Source organism: Mixophyes fleayi, chromosome 1 (genome assembly GCF_038048845.1).
Source record: "Mixophyes fleayi isolate aMixFle1 chromosome 1, aMixFle1.hap1, whole genome shotgun sequence".
Taxonomy (NCBI): domain Eukaryota; kingdom Metazoa; phylum Chordata; class Amphibia; order Anura; family Limnodynastidae; genus Mixophyes; species Mixophyes fleayi.
Genome location: NC_134402.1, coordinates 232,719,232 through 232,742,564, shown reverse-complemented (window position 1 = coordinate 232,742,564; position 23,333 = coordinate 232,719,232). Strand labels below are relative to the sequence as shown.

General features: G+C 41.7%; 1 protein-coding gene across 1 annotated transcript in view; it reads right to left on the bottom strand.

Annotated features, from left to right (window-relative positions):
• Positions 1-5,687: 5,687 nt before the first annotated feature.
• Positions 5,688-23,333, bottom strand: part of SLC25A42 (solute carrier family 25 member 42) — a 42,407-nt gene continuing 24,761 nt past the window's right edge. Inside the window, exons 7-8 of the mRNA XM_075207541.1 lie at positions 21,557-21,708; positions 5,688-7,177 (exon numbers count right to left, since the gene is read on the bottom strand). Coding sequence (XP_075063642.1) covers positions 6,852-7,177; positions 21,557-21,708 — 478 coding nt within the window. The 3' untranslated portion in view covers positions 5,688-6,851. The remainder of the gene's footprint in view (positions 7,178-21,556; positions 21,709-23,333) is intronic.

The window sequence follows — 23,333 nt, the reverse complement described above, 5'->3', positions numbered from 1 at the left end:
GTAGTGCAATTGCACTATGAAAGCCAATGAGTTTTAGTTTAACCCTTGACAAGCACCAGAACAGTACAGCCCTAGCCTCTGGCCACTACCTCTCCACACTGCCTGAAATCTGCCATTTGTCATGTGGGGGTTAGCCACACGTTACCTTCTTGAATCTCTGCGTTCTGCTTCTTTATCACTACACAATGCTTTATGTATATGAAACAATCACCCAAGATGCATCCCACTCAGGTTGTGTGGTGTCCGCAAACCACTTGCCATTCTTGCCTACACTTGTACCTTGCATTACCCTCTTTGTGTGTGTCTGTGTACAGTCGTGGCCAAAAGTTTTGAACAAAGTCTGCTGCCTCAGTTTTTATGATGGCAATTTGCATATGCTCCAGAATGTCATGAAGAGTGATCAGATGAATTGCAAGTCCCTCTTTGTCATGACAATGAACTTTATTCCAAAAACAACATTTCCACTGTATTTTAGCCCTGCCACAAAAGGACCAGCTGACATCAGGTCAGTAATTCTCTCCTTAACACAGGTGAGAGTGGTGATGAGGACAAGGCTGGAAATCACTCTGTCATGCTGAATGGGTTAGAATAACATACTGGAAGCTTTAAAAGGAGGGTGGCGTTTGAAATCATTGTTTTTCCTCTCAACTATGGTTATCTGTAAGGAAACACTTGCAGACCTCATTGCTTTGCACAAAAAGGGCTTCACAGGCAAGAATGTTGCTGCTAATCAGATTGCACCTAAATCAACTATTTATCGAATGATCAAGAACTTCAAGGAGAGAGGTTCAATAGTTGTGAAGAAGGCTTCAGGGTGCCCAAGAATGTCCAGCAGGCACCAGGACTGTCTCAGAATGTTGATTCAGCTGCGGGATCGGGGCCCCACCAGTGCATAGCTTGCTCAGGAATGGCAGCAGGCAGGTGTGAGTGCATCTGTACACACGGTGAGGTGAAGACTTTTGGAGAATGGCCTGGTTTCAAGGTCAGGAAAGAAGCCACTTCTGTTCAGGGACAGACTGATATTCTGCAAAAGGTACAGGGATTGGACTGCTGAGGTCTGGGGTAAAGCCATTTTCTCTGATGAATCCCCTTACATATTGTTTGGGGCATCTTGAAAAATGCTTGTCCGTAGAACGAAAGGTGATGCTACAATCAGTCTTCTCATGCCACGGCTAACCCATTGGTAAACCAAAGCTTTTTGTTTCTTGTCATTATTAGTTTTTTTCAAAAGTTGTAGCCATCTTCACTTGGAAAGTTTGGAATAGTTGGCACCAGCTAGTTCTTGTTAATCATTAGTAAAATGTCACCAGTATGGCTGTTTATAAACTAATCTCAAAATCAGCCCTTCATTGGGTATAAAAATGCTCTAGGTTCCCCACCACTGCGATTTACTTTTTGCTCTTGAATACCAGTAGTCCCTACCGTTACTATAACTATCTAACGTTTTGCTCTGGGCTCCAGACCGAACCATACACAGCACTTTTACCTTTAATCTTGGACCCTCCACTTTGTCCTTACTCACTGCCCATCCCATCGTTTTCCATGTTAGCAATCAGTTTGGGGAAGACTTCTTTTACTTTGTCTTCAGTTTCTGTGATTATGCTGTTATTGATATCATGGAAATCTTCACATCCAGGATGACCATGGTGAAGTCTCCTACCACCAATCCATGGTATATGTTAAAAGAGTGCAGGTAACTTTAAGGTATCATATTGAAAGTGTACTAGCATCCATCCCATATGAAGTCAAACTGTGAGACAGAGTCAAATAGGAATTTTAATTAATGCATCAACCAGGTCTATCACTATATGGCATTCTCTCCTCTTGCTATTGTTTCTACAGTAGACATTTTTACCACTATGCCTACTGTGCTAGTCACTGCTCCCCTCCCTAACCCTTACATATGTACTTAAGCTCTGTTGAGGCTAGGACAGGCTGTGGAATGTTGGAGCTGTGTGCTGAGTGGATGGAAGTCCCTGGATCATCATCATTTATTTATATAGCGCCACTAATTCCGCAGCGCTGTACAGAGAACTCACATCAGTCCCTGCGCCACTGGAGCTTACAGTCTAAATTCAGTGTAATATAGTTCCCACTATACGATGACAGGGTGCTGTCACTGTCTGAATCTCACTTGCAAGGGATTTTCCATTCCACCGCAGGACAAGTTAGTGAAAGGAAATACCATTAACCAATGGTGTCACTGAAATATTACACATAACACCTAGCATCAAGGCATTTAAAACTAGGGTTGGATAGTAAAAAATATCTTCACAATAATTATATTAAGAAAAGTATTGCGATAATGACATTTATCATAGTACATATCTGTTTAATAGAATATCACAGGTTTTCAATAAAAAGTTAAGTTTAGTACACAAGTGTATATATTTCTTAAATATTATTACAAACTCGACTGAGTTTACCCACCCCTCCTATTTTTCTCTAATCAACCTTTCTCCATTTCCCGCTTCGTCCTCTCCAGTCACCTCGCTAGCGGTTGACTACGATGCTGAAAAAAAAAACCCAAACCTGTTGCTCTGCATAGATCAGTAATATGGTAATAAAAAATCAGCACGTTATGAATATCATGGTAAGTCCGTCTGTCTTTGGGTCCATATGCACTGCAATCTATCCAGCGGTAGCCAGAACAGCCGATAAATCTGGTCGGATGATGATGTAAATGTATGGACAAATCTAACGGACTATGGAGACTACCCTCTTAAGGTACCTAAACTTCTTAGCCAAAGTAGCAAATTGAAAAGTGTTAGAAAACAAAAACAAAATATTGGAACTGCCTTATTTGACATCAATATAATGTAATAAATGTTTATACTAACTGTGTGATGTAAACACTGTCTTCAATACATCAAAATAAAACTGAATACATGTCCTAAAATTTTCAAGAAACGATCACATCGGAAATTATTGTGATAGATGTCACCATCTAAGATGAAAATGGTAATTTTGTAAATTACAAAAGACTTTTTTTTTTTTTTTTAAATGTTAAGGTTTCTAACAAACAAGTGTTTTCTTAAATGTGTTTTAGATGAAAGAAATTGACACCAATGTTGAAGTGACATTGTTTTTTTTTTTTTTTTGCTCCACTTTGGAGAATAACTCCAATTTGTAATTTATTTAAAGACAGCGATAAAATTGCTTCCAAGGCCTTCTTGTAGTTAGATATAGGTGGGATTAGCTGCTCATAATAGCATGGTCAACGGTTTAGTAAACCATGATCTAATGAGGGCAGATAATAGGGCTGGATGTCTGGAATGTGGCTGATGACAATGACTGATTATCAGCAGAATATTTCAGGTGCTAATATATTCAGGGCTGCAGGCTGGCTGCTCTCAGGGGGTCTCCCCCAGACGTTACCCACTAGGCTGGGACAGAGCGTGTAGGACACAGCTCAGTCATGTTCACACGCTGTCTTAATAGGGGCTAACTAAAAGGGGGAAGGGGACACTAGGCCTAAAGGCAGGATGTTTGAGCTATACTACAGATGGATGTCAGAGTATGTATTAATTGTCCTGGGATTCTGACACCAATGGTAATTTGTAAGAGCTCATCTTTAAATCTGTGTGACAGTGTAATAACACCCTGTGTGTATGTATTAGGAAATAATATCCAACAAACTGTATGCTACTCATGGAATCAAACAGTGTACACAAAATAAATCTAAACAGAAATAATACTTTTAAGTGCAATTAAAAAGCAAGGATATTGTGCTCTCATCACAGCATAAGCACACTTTCTGATTTAATCAGATAATCAGCCCCCCCCTCCCCCATTTCTGTTAAAACTAGATATTTTGTTCCAGCACATCTATTTTGTATAGTTTATTTTGGACTGTGCCACAATAAGGAACAATAACCTTTCTGATCAGTCAAAAGAAGTGTTCTAGCGCCCTCTTGAGGACAAATATTATGTAAAGATATAAAATGTAAACCTATTATATTGCATAGCTTTTATTCAAGATGTATAACTGCTTTGTTGACTTCCCCTTAATGACTGGAGAAAGCTTCCGTCTTAATTAAGATGCATAATTTAGGGTGGAGTAGCGTGGATATATGCAACATTTAAGAGGTGATTTGATAATATCTTCAAATGTTCCAGCAAATGAAAATCTGGTTCCCCCCCCCCGAAAAAAAGGAATATAAAAATATTAGTACAATATTTATATGAAAAATATAAAAAAGTCAAAACATGAGAAAAAGTATACTTCACCATCACTCTTTCCACAGTTTCTTTTAAATTACAAGTTGTGTATTTACCCAAACATTCAGGGCCTTTGTAGTGTTGAACCCAATGTACACTTACAACGCACACATAAATCGCATCCCATAATTTACTCAGTATTCAGAGCCGCGTGCAACTTATGATATAGGTTACTCTGAATAGTACAGGGAAAAAAAAGTGTGTCCCCCACCCCAAAAAAATATATACAAATCCAAACTAGCCCTGGGTTCTCCCCGGAATTGCCAATACCAGCAACAGGCTATGTCAGCCAAAGCTGGTGGCACTATAGCAGGTAAACTCGCAGGATGTGACAACCAACCCTAGGACGGTCAGCACGGGGCTGGATTCCCTGGAGTTATCGAGATGCCCCAAAAATAAATGCAGGAACCCCTTCCTCCCTTAGAATTAACAAGCCCCTGGCAGCCATGGGTATGCTGATGCCTGTAGTACTACAAGTGCCAGAATGCCCAAACACTTAATGGTGTCCTGTGTGACGTGTAGTACACCACAAACATAATGCTTACTTTACTCTATTTTCACTATACTATGGGAATAGTCCTAGTGCTATTCAGCATGTGACTGTTATTTCTTGTGTGGGCCCAATCCCCCTAGGGAATCCAGCCCTGTGCTGACCAGCCTTGGACTGCAGGTGCTCATGCTGTAGGTTTTGCTGCTATAGTGTTACCAGCCCTGGCTGGTGTAACCTAGTGCTTGTATTGGCAATTTCCGAGGGGACCAAATGCTTTTTGTCCCTCCAATTTTGCCAGCTTAGGCCGACATCACTAGGGTTGGTTTGGATTTTTTGGGCAGAACCTGCTCAGTTTTTTTTATTTGTAAAAAAATGCAGGGTCTCTGCTGCTGCTGCTGCTGATCTTGTACCAGAGGGAACAACTGCATCAGATATGCCTAATAGAGGTGTATCTGTGGCTACTTCCCCTCAGCATTGTACGTAAGGAGCGTTAATATACAATTACTATACTATGGCTACGCCTGCCCTCCTGTTCCCTACCCTGTTCCGCCTATTTATTTTAACCTGGGGAGAATAACCCTATTGATAGCAGTAACAGCTGTCATGCCAGCTACAATTAGAGCTAGGTTACAGTTTATCTATTAGGGTAGGAAAACCTTGGACTATCTCCTGGTTACATGGATGAGGCCAGAAACAAGAACGTGAGCCCCCTATATTATGCATTTGCATAATTTGAACAGTTTTAGGAGGACACACAATCCCACAAGTTTATGGCATACAAGGAGTAAACATTAATACACAGATATCCAGACACCAACCTTTCTTTTCCTTACAGATCTCCTTATATGTATAGACACATGTAATAACATACTCCTAATACTAAAACACAGGCATTGGTTTCTTACTTCTTCCATATCTCTATTACATGCCATCAAAAATAGATTCACATAACTGTTAAGTTTTATTCTGTTTTTATTAAATATACAATCTCTTGCATGTTATTTAAAATATATATATGTATTTATATATAAACATTTTTTAACAAAGTACTGTCACTGCAACACAGCAGAACAGGGCAAAAGCATAAACTTTTCTTATTTTGTTAGATATTAAAAAAAAAACCCACCTCCAGCAGCAAAGTTGCCTGTTATGTGTTGTGCGAAATTGTGTACTGTATTGTGAGTCATCTGTTGGTGACAGTGTGTGTCAATGTGCTTTGTCTTTGAACTTTTCATTCAGAAAGCCATAATAGGGATTGTTGATCACTAAGAGGCTGTTAACACTGGAATTTGTATTTGTGTGCATGCATAGGCACATATATAAATTTGCTTGTGTATACCTGCACACATAAGCACATTACACATAAGCAGCATACATATGAACACGGACAAAACTCACAAACATGTGCAATCGCATAAACATTTCCATAGACATGAGTAATGGCACTTCAAGTTATTCTGCTGCTGAACGGGTGCGATTGTATTTAGAAAGGCAAACTGCAGTCTTATTCCACAAACTTTAAGCATAGAAGATTGCAAACTTTCACTCATTGACATAAAATAGTAGATTCAAAAAAACTGACCTAAACTGTTAGTACATTTGGCTTGTGCTATACCAGGTAACTCCCCAGATACTGGTGTGGAGACTAGATTGCCTTAAGCCCTCTAAATATTTTTGCAGAAGCAAGATTGTTAGGACTTGGTATACCTCCTGTAGGAAACGTGGATAATCAGTAAACAATCAGCCAAAAGGTGATTTATAGACATATAGGGTAAATTAAGTACCTCTGGTGAGGCAGCTCTGGCACACAGGGAAGGGCTAAGTTGGCAGTAGCAGCTCTGTACGAGGAGGGACGGGGAAATACCTTGTAGTCTTTTGTGCTCAGGTAATTTTACCCCTATTCCAAACACTGGCTATGTTACCACCTGTTTTGGCAACTGGAACTAAACATGTTCTCCCATAGCCATATTGTATTGGCTAACGAAACTAGCACCAAACAGTTTCTTTACAAAACAATGCAAAGCCAACTTATTTCCTTCACACTAGGAAGGACGAATTTGCTGTTTTAACACCTTAAGTACCAGGAGTAATCTAAAACAGCACAGGGATCATAATAACCATCTTTGATTCACCATGCACTCTACTGCTGGACATTGGTAATTCGCTGGAGCTTTTTCAAAAGGATCTGTGTTAGATCAAAGGTGGTAAAGCTGATGCCAACTGCCACTGGACCCTTCACCCAGTTCATACTGAGCCCTTTATACAGGCCACGGATGAAACCTTCTTCTGCCACCACCATCCGCATGGTGCCAAGTATGGAGCTGTATGTATGTCCAGTTACGCCAGCAGTCTGCATGCGTCGCCTCACCACATCCAGTGGGTAAGAAGAAGATTGACCTAGGAGTCCAGCACAGGCCCCAAAGAGCAGTCGTTCCAAAGGGTATGGCTGTGTCCTGCCACTGTGCTCTGAAAACCAACAAGAAAAAAGTGGGAAAAGTGCTTCATGTGTGGAAGTACTGTATAACCAATACTGTTTTTGTCTTCAAATAACCCACATTGAAGTTTAGTTAATAACAAGCTGCAAAATGCACAAATGTGCTGTAACCCATACCAACCAAATGTATAGTCCTGATATACCTAAAAGGATTAAAAAAAAAATGAAGACTTGACATCCAGTGGTTAACAGTTACAGCACATTTGTACACGTTATCCATGTTAATAAATAAGCAAAGATGTGTTATACTGTTTGTGGTTAAAACCTACATTGAGAGATTATACCACATTTAATGGAGTGTGGGTTGGTAGATTGATGTAGTGTCACAAGGCCGCCATACAACACACAAAAAGTCCCGTGCAGGACAAGGCAGCAGGGGGTTAATGGACAATACTGCTTAATGTGTAATAGAACATGTAACCATAATTGTTACCAAAAGACAAAGAATTCTGTATTGGATACACTCTCACTTAACATTACTATTGTTACAAAAAAAAAAAAAAAAAAAAAAAAGTTTATTAGAAACATAATTTTAATCCACTGGAAAATAACTGCTTTGTAATCATAAATGTCACTGTGCTGTGTACTTGTAGAAAACAGCGTCAGCTTTGAACCATGTGTGTAGGATGTTCCTACAATAGTATATACTATAGCTAGCCATTATTAAATGGCATTACTTAGTCTCATAACAACTTGCATTTTTGCAGGATGCAATGAAACAAAATCTTAATATAAATAACTCTATTCACTTTGCGTATGCTCCAGATGAATAGAACGACTTGTTAGCTTTGTCAAGCAATTACCTGACTTTAACACTAGCGTATTTTTCAGAGAGAGGGAATATATGGATTTAACAAGATTAAAGTAGAAGTAGCAGACACTACAACTGTGGATTTTAAAACAAAAGAACATGCTAAAAATGAGAACCATCGTGGCACATTATCAACACACATAGTGCTGCTGACTGCATATGAAATAAGAGGTTTATAGCTCAACGGGAGCATTAGATACTAAACCATTTAATACTAAAACCTCCTCCCATCTAGCAGAACTGTTGGTATTTTATCCCAGCGATCTATGTAAGTTGGCAGCTACTCACCTCTCCCACGTTCCTGAGGCAGATAACTATTTCCGCTCCAGGCATAAAAGCCTGGACAAGCTTGAAAAGATTCAGAATGGCCAACTGGATAATATGCACAGCAGTTTCGTTTATTATTTATTAAGCTTTATTTATAAAGTGTCAACGTATTATGCGACAACTTAAAGAGAATGTTTAATCATTCACATCAGGCCCTGTTCCAGTGGAGCTACAGCATAAACAAACAGTGTGCCACAAAAACACATATATACCAAAATTAACCCTACTAGTATGCTTTTGTACTGTGGAAGGAAGGAAACCCATTCTGCACTGTGAGGGGACAATGCTATCAACCGTGCCACCCAGCCACAATCCAATCACATGTGGAGTGAAACAAATTCAGACTGTATACTTTCAAAGTTCTCCAAGTTATCATACCTGGAGAAGCAATCGTTACTGGTAGGGAGGAGCCAGGCCCGGCGCTCCCATTAGGCAACCATAGGCAGTTGCCTAGGGCGCCGGGACCTGCAGGGCGCCGCTGACTAGATTTTCTAATCTAGTCAGCGGTTCAGGAGAGAAGGGCAGCGGCGGCGGGGTTTTCCATCTCACACTAGTCACACAAGATCACTGACTGACGTCATAGACTGTCCGGCGGCGCCTCTGAGTTCTCTCCTCCCCTCTCAGCATGCATCGCGAGGAGCAGCTAGACGAAGAAAAGGTAAGTAACATTTAAATAAATTTTATTAATTATGCTTTTATCTGGTGAGCGGGGGGCGAGCGGCGGCGTTATTTTGCCTAGGGCGCCGTGAACCCTAGCACCGGCGCTGGGAGGAGCAGCTGCCAAACTGCAGCAGACCCATGCATTGGACCTCTATGCATCTACTAATTAGGTTATTGGTGGCTTATTGATATAATGTTTAAAGGTCATGACATTTTTTTTCAAAATCAGCTTTAAATCAGTTTTGCTTCAATTATACACAACTTGCAAACTAAAAATCCCCCAAAACCACAGCTCTTTCCTTCAATCGCCACAGTCCTATGCCACGTGTTGTTTCAGCCACTCATGTAAAAGTCAAATGTCATGTAAATGTCAAAAATCTGAAATTCCGTTTTATAATAGTACATGTTAATGCATGCCCTTCTGTAAGCTTCACTGCTAGAATAGAAACATCCTGTTGTCACGGAACAGACAGTGGTGGAATTTGGTTAATTGTGAAGAGCCATGCAGATTAATGAAATATACCATGTTCATTATACGCATATTATATTAAACACACTTGTCACACAGGATGTAGTATCTTGTCTGAAAGTCTCTGCAGACAATTATAGTTCTAGGCTATATGTTAAAAATCTGTTGTGCAAAATCCAATACAATAAAAGCCTGTTTTTCCCAGGTAACAGGAATAATTTGTCATCCACAATTTAAAGTCCACAGGGGTACGAAGTAGACAATGTAGTAATCCATAGAAGACATATTATAATACACAAGAGTTCACTCTCAGGGGCATATACAATTGGCCGTGTTACTGTAGAAAGTAACGCGGCCTGTGCACTATTACCGTTATTATGATATTAGTGCACATAATTACCGTTAGTATGGTAATCTTTAACGCTGATTTTTGCTCGCGGCTCAGGGAGCAGTGAGCAGAAATCTGGGCTAAATTTACCATATTAAAGGTAATAGGTTTAACTCTGCGTTACTCTGGGGGGCATTGAATCCCCCCCCCCCCCCATTGTTCAGATGTTATAGCCACAGACATTTATTTCCTTTCTTTGTGGACTTCAGCACTCACAACAACAGGTCCTTCACCTTTTCTCCTTTATATAGGAGGTTTGATAAAACCAGATTATACCTGATTTCACCTAATTCACTGAACTCCCTGGAAAAATTCAGATTTCTCTACATAACACTAGAAGCCAGATCTTGTGTCTTCCCCAGCTAAGATATTCTGAATGGTAAACAAGCAATATGACAGGTCCACAGAAGACGGCACTTGTTCTTGCTAATCCCATTAAAAGTGTATAGTTAGAAAATACACTGGTCACACAATGTTATTTTCAGCATTTGTCACACCTGTAAGTAACAAATATCTTACAAAACAGCAGATACAAGTGACAAGCCCCATCACACCAGGAGTTATCCTATTTACTCTATTTTACGGAAGGAGCCTTTAGGAACATTGCACAGAGATTAATCACAATTTGTCTCTTAAAAAAGACAGATGAGGCCATTCCAGGCATGTCCAGCCACCCAGTCAAATTGTTTCTATTTTCTGGCAACAGTCCTTATGTTAATACATCATCTACTCCAACTTAATATTAATTGCTTCAATCCAGTGATTTCAGAATGCAGTCTGCTCTAACATTCAATAATACACTAAAAGTTTTCTTGCTTGAAAACGGAAAATAATTCTTACAAATTTGGTGCATGAACCCCACATCTCTGCCTCTTCTAGCTATCGAACTTCAGGATAACATGAATTATCCAAATAGGTGTGTAATTTGTAACCTATCAATGTGCTGTAGTTCTCAAGCCCACATCACCATTCAATTCAATGGGTTTTTAGAATATGTGCTATCAGTTGTGGGGCCGATTTAGTAAAGGATAGGGACACTCCCCATGTGTTCCAGCTGAGCAGCTAAATAATAAAGAAGCGGATTAGATACTGCCAACAATCCCCAGGTATTTAAAGAAGCCAACAATCTAACATCCTTGTTTCCTCCAGCAAAGGAACTGCAACAAGGCCTACAGGCATTAGCACCAACTTGCTTCAATCAACAAGAATCTACCATAATGGTTAAGGATTTTCCAGGCACCATCATCTACATAAAGAGCAAGTTTTTCAGACAGTTACAAATATTGAAGCACTGTAACCTCAGAGATGCTTGATTGAGGAATGTCAGTGCAAAAAGTTAAGTGACAGCGGCAACCCACATTGGTCCCCCTATATAACCTTTCTGTCAGATGCTTTGGCTATATTAAAATATAGAATGGCCCTATAACCAGAATTTTCACAAGGAAGTTGTAGATTCAGAAATATATTGGTGGCCATGGACTTAGAAGACAAAGTCCGATTAATCACTATGCACTACAGAGATTGACATTGATAAATAATCGCTATGGTGCTTGTGTTCACAGACAGCAAACCAGTCTTTGAAATCTTAATTTAAACCAGTAGGCATTAACACTTCCCCATACATTTTAGATATTCACATTGATTCACATCCAACTATGTGGCTTTTTCAGCAGGTAAGGAGGCTACAGTAACAGCCAACTCCTCTAGTGTTGTTGAAGAGTCTAAGGGGTATATTTACTAAGTGGCGGTTCTGATGAACTGACGATTCTCTGTGCTTTCCCGTATTTTTTAAAATTGGCAATTTTAGTAAAGACAAAGCCCACCAGTCCTTTGAGGTCAGGCACTGATGTTGGACAAGAAGATCTGGCTCGCAATTTCTGTTCCAGTTCCAGCTAAGAAGAAAAGGGGAGAGAAACGGTATGGCTAGAAACGTTTTTGAAGGGACGAGAGCACAGAGGGGGGACAGGATTCGGGAAGGAAAGATGAATAAAGGCGGGAAACAGAATAAGAGTAGCACTGAGGGGTTTAGGTGAAGGATGAACAAAACTGATAAAAGGACAACCATGGGTCCCATATCTTGTTAAATGATTTAGAGGTGTTGTTGAGGATGCTGGTCATGAATTCCATAGGCTGCCCAGCTCAACTAATGATAAATTGGAGTGAGAGGGTGGGGGAAGGGCGTTGCTTCCAGGTGGTAGCTGATAGGATATGTTTGATGAGCTTATTCTGGTGTTGAGTAGCTGAGTGGATTCTCAGAGGAAGGAGAAAAAATTTAGGCTCCAGGAGAATACTAATTTGGACGATAGCAAAAATCAGGTTTTTCATATCCAAGCAGAAACGGGCAACTCCCACAGATATGGAGCAACGACTCTTCTAAGGAGCATCCACGCCAACATCGATCAGATGAGAGGGTGAATATTGAATTTAGATGGAATATCAGAAAACTGGTGGAAAAGATCATTACAGGTCATGTCGCTTAGATATCCAATCCTTAGAGAATGCCATGGGTGAAACAGAGATGGTGTGACACCCGAGGAAAATTCTGCGAAGCTAAAGAGTGGAATCAATGCAGAGGGTTGTGGAGAGTTGTTATATTTTTTAAAAACAGAACCCCAAATTGTCAGGTAGTGGGAGACAGTGAGGTGAAACAGGACTCGGTTTGGGCAGCGAGCCCAGGGGAGCAAGAGGAGAGAAGCAGGAGAAGTAAACCCAGACCTTCAGCTTTAATACAGATCCACCCTCTAGAGGCACTAGGATTGCACCACAAGAAGCATTGAGCAAGCTGAGCAGAGAGGTAGTAACTCCGAAAGTCAGGAATGTCCAGACCTTCAACACTGCGAGGACCTCTCCTAGCAGCCATTGGTTCTATTATATGAGCAGAAATAAGTGGTGAGAGGGGGAACCCCTGACGCGTACCATTAGAGATCTGGAATGGTGCTAAAATAAGACCATTTGCAGGAACTGTAGCTGAGGGGGAGTGATATAAAGCAGAGATAGCCATCGATCTGAGCACCTCATCCATGAAAGACCAGGGTATACAATCAAACGTCTTTTCAGCGTCGAGCGCCACAATCAAAGAAGAAACTTGCCAGCAGGAATGGACTGTATCAGATCGACAGTCCTAGTGTTAACAGGGGCCTGTCGTCCCGGGATGAAACCCACTTTTTGTCGGAATGAATAACGGACGGAACAAAATCTTAGCATAAAGCTTCAAATCGACATTGAGAAGAGATATCGTCCTATAGCTAGAGCATTGCATATGGTCTTTCCCAGGCTTCAGGATCACTGTCATGTTAACCAGGGTGGTGGCAGGGTCAGAGAAGGCCCCATCCAGCACTTTATTAAAGAAGAAAGTCAGGTGAGGAATGAGAACCCTTGCAAATTTCTTATAATACTGAGCAGTAAAACCATAAGGCCCAGGGACTGACGAGCTCTTGAGGGATTTAATGGCTGCGAGTACCTCGTCTGTAATGTCAAGCGTTTAAAAAGGAGAGTTGTGGCGAGGTAAGCTTGAGAAGGGGGGGGTGTTAGCTAAATATGTCTCCAAGGCATTTGTAGAGAAGTTCCCACATGGTCAGGAACTAGAGACCTGCATGGACAATTTCAACTGCATCATAAGCAATGGAGGCAGGGTATATTTTTAGGATCCTATCAATAAGGCCGAGGGCATGTTTTTTCCGCAACTTTCTAGCCAACATAGAGTTCACCATATCTGTCTTAATAGCGTTGTTGGAGCTTCTGCAGAAGTAGGCCGCTTTACGAGAAAGCAGGGTGTTTAATTGGCCCTTTAGAGACTCTATTTGTGAAAGCAGGGTGGGGCCGGGGCAAATTTGAGTGAGCAATGCGGATATTTGTTGTTCAAGGGAGGAGATTTCCGCAGCAGCCCGCTTTTTGGCTGTACTAATCTGTTGATCACATACAGTGGCTTTATGGCCTTCCCACACGACCCCTGTTGCAATTTCGGGCGATGAAAATAATTGGAGATTGTTGTTTTGATGGCCAAACAGGCAGTCTCATTCAGCAAAAAAGAATCATCCAAACGTCATCTGCGTGAGCGAGGAAAGTGTCGGATAAGGTACATCAAAATATATACTCCCGTATGATCACCTCAGAAGAATGGGATGATACCAGCTTGGGACATGTAAAATGTGAGTGATTCAGAGACATGGTTCTTATGAATGCGGGAGTAGGTCTGATGAGGAGATGAGAAATTAATATAATCTTTGGAAGTGGAATGTTTAAGTTGGCAGGAGTCATGTACGGTTGCTGTTTGAGTAAAGCGACCAGGGCTAATGAGTCCTTGTGGGGCGACAGATTCGATATCTGGGAGGGGGTAGGGATATTTATCCAGAGAAAGGTTGAGAATAACATTAAAATAACCCCTAGCAATAACGTGTCCCTGCATCAGCCTCTCAATGCATCTGAACAACTTAAGAAGAAAAAAAGAGCCTTGCCCTTGCTTCGGAGCATAAACAGACAACAAAGTGACTGGAACAGAACAAAGGGTGTCAATCACTAGTAAGAAGCAACCCTCCAGGGTCTTTGTAAGTGGTAGAGTGTAGGAAGGGAACTTTACTTTGAATAAGTATAGCTACTCCTCTCTTTGTACAATCTGCAGAGGCAAAGAAGGTCTGGGAGAACTATTTACCCTGACGTTGATAATGGGTACCTGTAAGCTGGGTCTCCTGCAAAAAGACCATGTCCGCTTTTTCTCTCCTGCAGGCTCCCAGGACTATGGTGTGCTTGCGAGGGGAGAGGAGGCCATTTACGTTGATAGAGAGGACTTTCAGGGCCATGGCAACGAGATGGAATTATCCTCTAAAAATATGCTGGTTAACACATAACAAAAAGAGAAATGATTACTCCATCCAATAGAGTGAAAGTAAGGAGGGAAAGGAAGAAAAAAAAAAGAAGTAGCCAGAAGAGAGAATGGGAAAAGAGGAGAGGAAATTCATAAGAACCCTGAAACACAGGAATCCTTAAGACTTTCAAAGACATAATATACAGAATTCATACAGTAAAATACTAATAGGGAAGGGTACGTGGGGGCTGGCCTGGAGTCCTACTGGGAAACAGTAAACATTGAAATATAAAACGTAAAGAACAGTGTACAGTTAACAAATAATGAGATAATTAAAGAAATGATGCAGTATGACAAAAGGAAGGGGGAGAGAGAAGAATTTAAAAAAAAAAAAAAAAAAGGGGAGGAGACTGGGCTAGGGGAGGGAAAAAGCGGGGAAGGAAGGGAGTTTAGAGAGAACTATCTTCAATAGTAAACTTATGAGGAGACAAGAACAAAAATAAGAAGATAGGAAATTAAGATAAGAGGCAAGAAACAAAACCACAAGAACAGTTCAAAATGCACTAAGAAGGCACTTTAGACTAATAACAGTAGAATCATATGTATAATATTAATGCAAAGGTGTCCAGAGAAAACAAAAGACAAGAAACGGTGAGCTCCATCAATGGTACTAATCAATCGATTAGTGTACAAACACCTGTATCACTTTCTCTCCTCTCATTCCATTCTCGACTCTCTGAAATCTTGCTTCCGCCCTTAACATTCCACTGAAACTGAGCTCACAAAAGTGACCAATTATCTACTTACTGCAAAATCTAATGGTAATTTCTCCATACTCATTCTCCTGGAACTCTCTGCTGCTTTTGATACTGCTGATCACCCTCTTCTCCTACACAGCCTTCACTCCATTGGCCTTCGTGACACAGTTCTATCCTGGTTCACTTCCTACCTATCGAACCGCTCATATAGTGTTTCTACCTCTGGCACATCCTCCCCTCCACTCCCACTATCTGCTGGGGTCCCACAAGGCTTTGCTCTTGATGACACCCAAATCTATATCTCTTCCCCTGACCTCTCTCCTTCTGTACTATCTCGTATAACAAACTGTCTTTCTGCTATCTCCACACGGATGTCCCAACGCTACCTAAAGCTCATCATGTCCAAAACAGAGCTTATTATCTTCCCTCTTGCCAAAGTCACCACCTGCCCTCAAATCTCCTTTACTGTCAATAACACCACAATTTCCTCAGTCTCCTAAGCCCGCTGCCCTGGTGTCACACTTAACACCGCCCTCTGCTTTATTCCTCACATCCAGACTCTCTTCCAGTCCTGTCAACTCCACCTTAAAACCATTGCCAGATTACGCCCATTTCTTACCCAACATGCTACCAAATCTCTCATCCATTTTCTCATCATCTCCCATCTTGACTATTGCAACCTCCTGTTATCTGGTATTCCCGACACCCATATATTCACAGTTTAATCCATCCTAAAGGTTGCTGCAAGACTGATCTTTCTCTCTCACTGCTCCACATCTGCTGCACCACTTTGCAAATCCCTACACTGGCTCCGTGTCCTCCAGAATCAAATTCAAATTACTCACCCTTACCTACAAAGCCCTCAACAACATTACCCCTGCATACTTCTCAAATTAAAATACTCTCCCTCCCATTCTTTTAGATCTACCCCTCACCTGTGCCTTGTCTTGCCTCTGGTAATCACCTCTCATTCCAACCTACAAGACTTCTCCTGTGCTGCTCTCCACTTATGGAATTCCTTACCACGCTCAATCAGACTTTCCCACAGCCTTCAAATCTTTAGATGCTTTTTGAAACCCCATCTCTCTTTTAGAGGTGACCTTATGCTTCACACTAATGCACCCTCACAACTATCCTAATCTCCACTCTGAATCACATTTACGCCCCTTGTTTCAGCTGTGCCCTCTTCCAATTAGAATGTAAGCTCTCTAATGAGCAGGATCCGTCATACCCTTTGTTTTTATGTCTGCATTAATGGAGGAGTCGCATCTCGGACCCGGCATCGCTGGAGTCTAGACCATTCAGGGTTCGTTTCGAGCCGATTGAGACATGGCCGCTACAGGTAAGATATCCAATTTAGCAAGGAAATCTTGTCCCTGGGCTAGTTTTAATGTAATGAGAAGAATTAGCTTCAAACACATGTAGTTGAAAGGGGAAGCCCCAATGACATCTGATGTTTTGTTGGCGGAGAAGTCTGGTAACAGGCTGTAGGTCTCGTAGTTTCTGGATAGTTGAGGGAGCTAGGTCCTGGAAAACATGTATATCCATATCCCAGAAGGAGGTCATAGAATTGTGCCTGGGAGCCATGAGTATTCACTCTCTTGTACGAAAGTAATGTACACGGACAATGATGTCACGTGGAGGTTGGAAAGAAGCGGGTATGGCCCTGAGAGCCCTATGGGTCCTGGTCCATAACTTAGTCCGTTTCCAAGAGATACTGAAGAATATGTGTAAATAAGTCCTTAACGAAAGAATAGAGCTCCAACGAAGAAACGATTTCTGAAACATTCCGGATAGGACTATTATTATGGTGGGAACAATTTTCAGAGCCCTCCTGTTTCCTTTTAAAGCCTCAATGTCGTTATGTAATTGGGAGAGCTCCCTGTCAAGTACATTCTGTGAGCGACATAGATCGTCTGTTTGTGATTCAAGGTCATTTGTTCTGGAGCAGGGCTATTTCAGATTTTAAATCATTGGCAGGTTTAGTGAGCTCCTGGTTGAACGCCACCATGACACCTTGAAAAAGATTAGCCATAACAGTTTGCATTTGTGAGTCAAGCTCTACTTCCAAAGTTTATGGAAGCTTCATTTTGATAAGGTTGAAGAGGAGCAGATTTGTTTTTTGTGCCGAAAAAGTTAGCAGAGATGGTTTTTTTGTCCTGAAAAGTTAGCAGAGATGGTTTCTTGGCTACTGAGGCATAACTTGTAGAGAAGTCAGGGTGCCTTTGTAATATGTGGAAAGATAGGGAAAAAATAAAGAAATCGGGAAACAAGGGGGTGGTTGGGGGGGTACTGCTTTCTTTCCTAAGCACACATGGTGAGGGTCCATTTATTCCTGGACTGAGAGTTTGGATTTACATTGAGGATGCCAGGAGTGCGCGTTTGTGTGTGTGGGGGGGGGTTGTTCCGCTACTTGTAGCAACCAAATGATATGTGGCAGCAGTAAGAAAACACCCACTGGACTGACCAGTATGAGGTCCATGTGTATGAGCCAAAGACATGGCAAGAGTGTGAGAAGCCACAGTACAGCGGGAGAGAGAGCCTGGGTATTTAGCTTGTTACAGTTTCATAGTGGCCTGTATGCAGGCAATTTAGTCACTGAGTGCTAGTGTGACGTGGGGGTCAGGTGTGTCAAACTGCCAATCAGAAAGTCCATTGAAGACTTGGGGAGCACATAGGGCATGTGATTGGGAACTAAACGCAAGCCACAAAGCAGGGAGAAACAGGTGTAAAACCCCTGGTAACAGATATTCTCACTGAATAGAAATGAGATTTGAGAAGGTGCCATAGGGCAACCACATACACATTATAGTTCAGAGAATACACAGCAGTGTGGTCCCACACACAGTTGAACATAGAGAGCTTTGGGGAAGCATGAATAAGGGAAAGTTATGAGGTGCCCCAGTCAGAGTCACGGTGCCTTATTATTGTCTCCAGGCAGGTCTGTAAGTGTGCAACAGCTAGTAAGAGGAGCAGACAAACACGGAATACCACAGTCTAGATGCAAACACTTACATGCTCACCACTGGGAGAGGGAACAAGCAGAAGCCTAAGATGGCATCCAATTGCTGGGATCACTGTGAGCACACTGTCCATGTAATAAGCTCAGTTGGGACACTTATGGGTGCAGCTGTATGCGCGGACAAACAGGCTGGAGTGATCCTGCAACACGTCCCACTGGAAGGTGGTAGGAGACCGGTAAGCGGCCAGAGGGCGGGTCGTGACAGGCAGCCCAATGATGGTAGAGACCGGTGGTTGAGCGGTCCACGAAATGCGGAAACAGCCGGGGGGCTGGCTGGGGAGAGAAGACACCCACAGGAGGAAGGGCTTAGGCAGCACTCACAGCAAGTCTGTGGTGGAGGTGGAAGACAGGAGCTGGCGACGGAAGTCGGCAGCACCTGATCAGCAATGAAAATCACATGCGGGAGATGCTCAGTTCACCAGCCAGAGAGTAATTCGCCTCACCAGATTTAGTCGAGCGGGAGTGCTCGAAGCAACCTCCGCAGTAACCGGAGATAGCAGGCCAGTGGGTCTCCGGGGAGCAGATAAGGGATAGCTAGAGGCATCCAGGTGACACACCAGGATCAGGCAGCTCACAGAAGCCGATAGGCCACAAGTCCCAATCCCTGATGTGGTGGAACTTCAAACAGAAGAAATTCGTCTCCAGGCAGTCCCTAGGCAGTAGTTGTAAAGAACCCGGGTCCTATGAAAAGAAGTATGATAGGAACAGCTGTGATGGCAATAGATTATAAGCCTCAGCCACGGGAGCAACAGGAAGTGCGTACACTATTTTCGGCGTCCACGCCCCCTGTCGTTAACTTCTTTTCAGATTCAGGGAAAACATGCAAATTTATAGGGGTGCCCAAACTTTTCCATACAACATACATAAAACTGTTGGGTTGCCTGCCATTTTGACAGTGTAGTATCATTTGGTTCATTAATATACCTGCTCTGTGACATCAAACTCATTAGCCACCTCTTCCTCTTTCATTTCAGATACTGTTTTAACTTATTTAAATGCGCAATGTATCCTCTGCATATATGCCTTAGAGGTGTCGCAAATGAGTCGGTGCAAGTATCATTGTCAACAGAAAAATATTCTATCATTTCTTGCATAATTTGTTTTTGTAAGGGAGGCAGTGGTTGAAGTGTACGTTTAGAAGTGGCGGTATGGAGAATACAAGTGAATGGAGTTTAATAGTATTAAAATGAAAGCAGTAGGGGAAGTGGCGGTATGGCATACCACCATATACACCCCCACTTTATTCACTGTGGGGAGAGTTAATGTTCACCTTCTTTACAGACTCATTCATGGAGAATGATCAGATATACCACTGGCAGCAAATTCCACTGAGCATATCATCAGTACCATGGTAAAATTAACCAGGGCTAAATCAATACCGTAAAGACTCTTATGAGAGCTTGAATAAAATGAAAATTGCTTAGGGAACCTTATCCTCTAAGTATCCACTAACAGCAACTCCTACAGCAGAACGCCAAATGGAGTAAGATGATGCGGCCCCATATTAATCTGACTAAAGAATCTGTCTTATTGGTAATGCACTATTGCACTGAAGGCACCAAGGACAGGATCATCCAAATTATCAGCTAAGCAGCTCACTATAGCTTTGATGATCATATTAGAAGAGAGGTGGCACATACATGGCTACTAACATACAAGCTTGATTTTCTATTTTACAATCCAGAAACACATACTAACCCTCGGTATCTTTTTCAACATGTAATCGATTAAATTTAGAGACTTCTGTGCCAGTTTGGATACTTCTCAGGAATAAAAGTACAGAGAATGGAATCTCCACCCCATCCATGAGCATCTAATCGATTGCAAAGCATCATTGGTAACATTACTCCATATGTATAAACATAAAAGACTATAACCATACGGCCTATAAATCTTCATAGTTAAGGCAATCAAGCCCACAGGATGCAAACACAGTGTAATATATCTTCTATAAACCAGAAATTCACCATTATTGAAAACAAATCCCTTCCCACCACCCTGCTTATACAATAAGGGAGATGACCCATATGATTTAGAGCTTTATCCCAATCCTAAACTTAAAGTCACACCACAAAAAAAAACCACATACTTGTAGAGAGCTACATTCCAGAGTCAAAGAGAAATGTATAGTCTCACAGCACTGTACCAGTACAAGACACTAGGGTGCCCCACACCATTAACATCCTTATACTATATTTTACCCCAATATAAAGTGATATAACCCCGAAACAAATTAAAATGAAAACTATGGTCTAAACTGAACCATAATTCTGTGGGATACTGTAGGAATTACAATGTGGGGTGGGGCTTAGCTTGTTGAGAAGATTAGAAGATCTATCAGCCCAAATTAATACACAAGACTCTAACCAAATGTATTACACTTTTTTTGCGAGAACACCAAAGATTATCTGGGAGAGTTGAGCGATGACCCATTAGGGATTTTTTTTTTTTTTTAACAAATAGCAAAGGGAGAGACGTTTCAGTTTTTATAATATTAAAGGGATCGTGCATTTTTATAGATGTGAAAGATAGAACCAAAAGAGATTTTTTTTTTAACTTGCTGTAAAATCCATTTCTCTGAGTCCATTGGGGGACATTGAGACCATAGGGTTGCTTCGGGTAAAAGATCTTATGCACAGCTGTTTCAGAGCAATCACACCTTTAGGTGCAGCTTTGGACTGTCCCCATGGCCCTAGTGTCCTCCAATGGCAGGAGAGAGGAAAGAGGATTTTTTTACTCACTGTAAAATCCATTTCTCTGAGTCCATTGGGGGACACTGCGCTCCCTCCCTTTGCTCTGGCTGTTTGGTTAGCTAGTCTATGTTCTAGGTATTTTCTTGTTCGGTCTAGTTAGGCCCTCTCTTCTGGGCTTTGTTATAAAAAACTGAAGATGGCTTCAGATGGAACGGGCATAGAAGGGTGGCGCTATCCACTCAACAGTTTCAGATTTAAAGTACCCTTGCACCAAGTCCACCTACTAAACCACAGTCGCAATGCCCCCAATGACAGGAAAGAGAAATGTATATTTTGCAAATATAACCCTATGGCAAAGTGGCCATTATTTTTATTGGGCCAAGTAGAATGATCATTTCTGTATATTGTAGGACTTCACTTACCCGCATGTAATTTCTTTAGTGTCTCATATGTGAAGAAGCTGATGCCTGCGTAGGGAATGACTCCTAGAATTGTGGGAGTGAAGCCCCGATACAATGTTTTCAAGCCCTCTTCTCTGGACATACGCATGAAGACATGGATGATGTTACTATACCTGCAATATAGAAAGTAGAGTGTTTCATTCAGTTGCTTGAGAATCAAATTAAATCTACAGCTTCAATTAGGGTATTAAAAACTGCTATCTGAAATCACAAAAGTGAGTCTAGGAAAAGATGCTGCTATTAACATTTTTTTTTTAAACAAGTTTTAAAAGACCAAACTAATTTTGGATGCTTAATGCAGCTTGTTATGGTGTGACCAGCACTTTGAAACAAGTTGTCTCTTTCAATCTCTGCAGTCCCTTCCGTTTCAAATCTCAGATTGTCTGCTTTTGTTTCACTTATAATCCAACACCACTAAGCAAACACACACACTCAGGCTACAACATAATCATATTATAAAAAACAGTACTTGAGATCCATAGCATGGTTTTCTTTGTCAAGGATGTGTTGTCTCAAATTATTTGTCCGTTGACCAACATATGAGATTTCCGGTCAACTGAACAGACATGATCAAATGCATAACGCAGGTGCAAGACACAAGACGCTACAAATCTGACAAACTATCAAACAGCAGTCTAATAACCACATGTAGTGCTGATTGCACAATAGACCATGTGATCTGTCTTGCGTAGCCTAGCTGCAAAGGCTTGTTCAGACAAGAGGTTTGAAAACATGTGCTCACAATGTATTCCTAATGAAAAGCAATGTAAGCAAACCACTAGACCCATGCAAACATTGGAATTATTGAATTCAAGGCCTGTCCAGAGAATCATTTTTGAGAAAAATCGTTCAAACTGGGAGTACTGCTAGAAACTACGGTCCTACAATTATATTAGAGGAATGTAACAAACTTACAAAAATGATTTGGACAAAGAAGAGCAAATTAGTACAACCTTTCCCTCATTCACAATCTGACCAATGTTCTTGTTTTTGTGACGTGTCCATTTTACAAGGTAAGCACGGTGGGGTCATGAGTTCAATTCCCGACCATAACCTTATCTATGTGGAGTTTGTATGTTCTCCCCGTGTTTGCGTGGGTTTCCTCCGGGTGCTCTGGTTTCCTCCCATACTCCAAAAACATACTGGTAGGTTAATTGGCTGCTAGCAAAAATTTACCCTAGTCACTCTCTCTCTCTGTCTGAGTGTATTAGGGAATTTAGACTGTAAGCTCCAATGGGGCAGGGACTTATGTGAATGAGTTCTCTGTACAGCAATGCGGAATCAGTGGCGCTATATAAATAAATGATAAGTATTTAACTCTAGGCAACAGAATTCAATCATACTTTTAGGACCATAGAATACACTTAGCCTTATGGTCCAAACATGGCATAAAAGAATACCACCACAATAGAAGCCACTTCGCTGCTGTATAAGCCGTAGATCCTCCCCTTCCCTAAAAGTACTGCATACCCTCAATAGGAGCAGTATCATCCAATCAGTTATTGCTTAGCATACATAGCAAGCCGCCCAGGAGGATGCATCTCATTGGGGACACAGCTATGTACGCCTTCTGACTGAATGCCGCCATGAGTCTTTATAGCAATTGCAGACCTCTGAGGAGCAGGCAGACACAGTGGCGGATCCAGGGGGGGGGGCGATCGCCCCCCTAGCAGACACTTGCTGCCGACGGCTGCACAGTATGTGCAGGTCCGTCCAGCCGTGACAGTGTTCTGCCCGG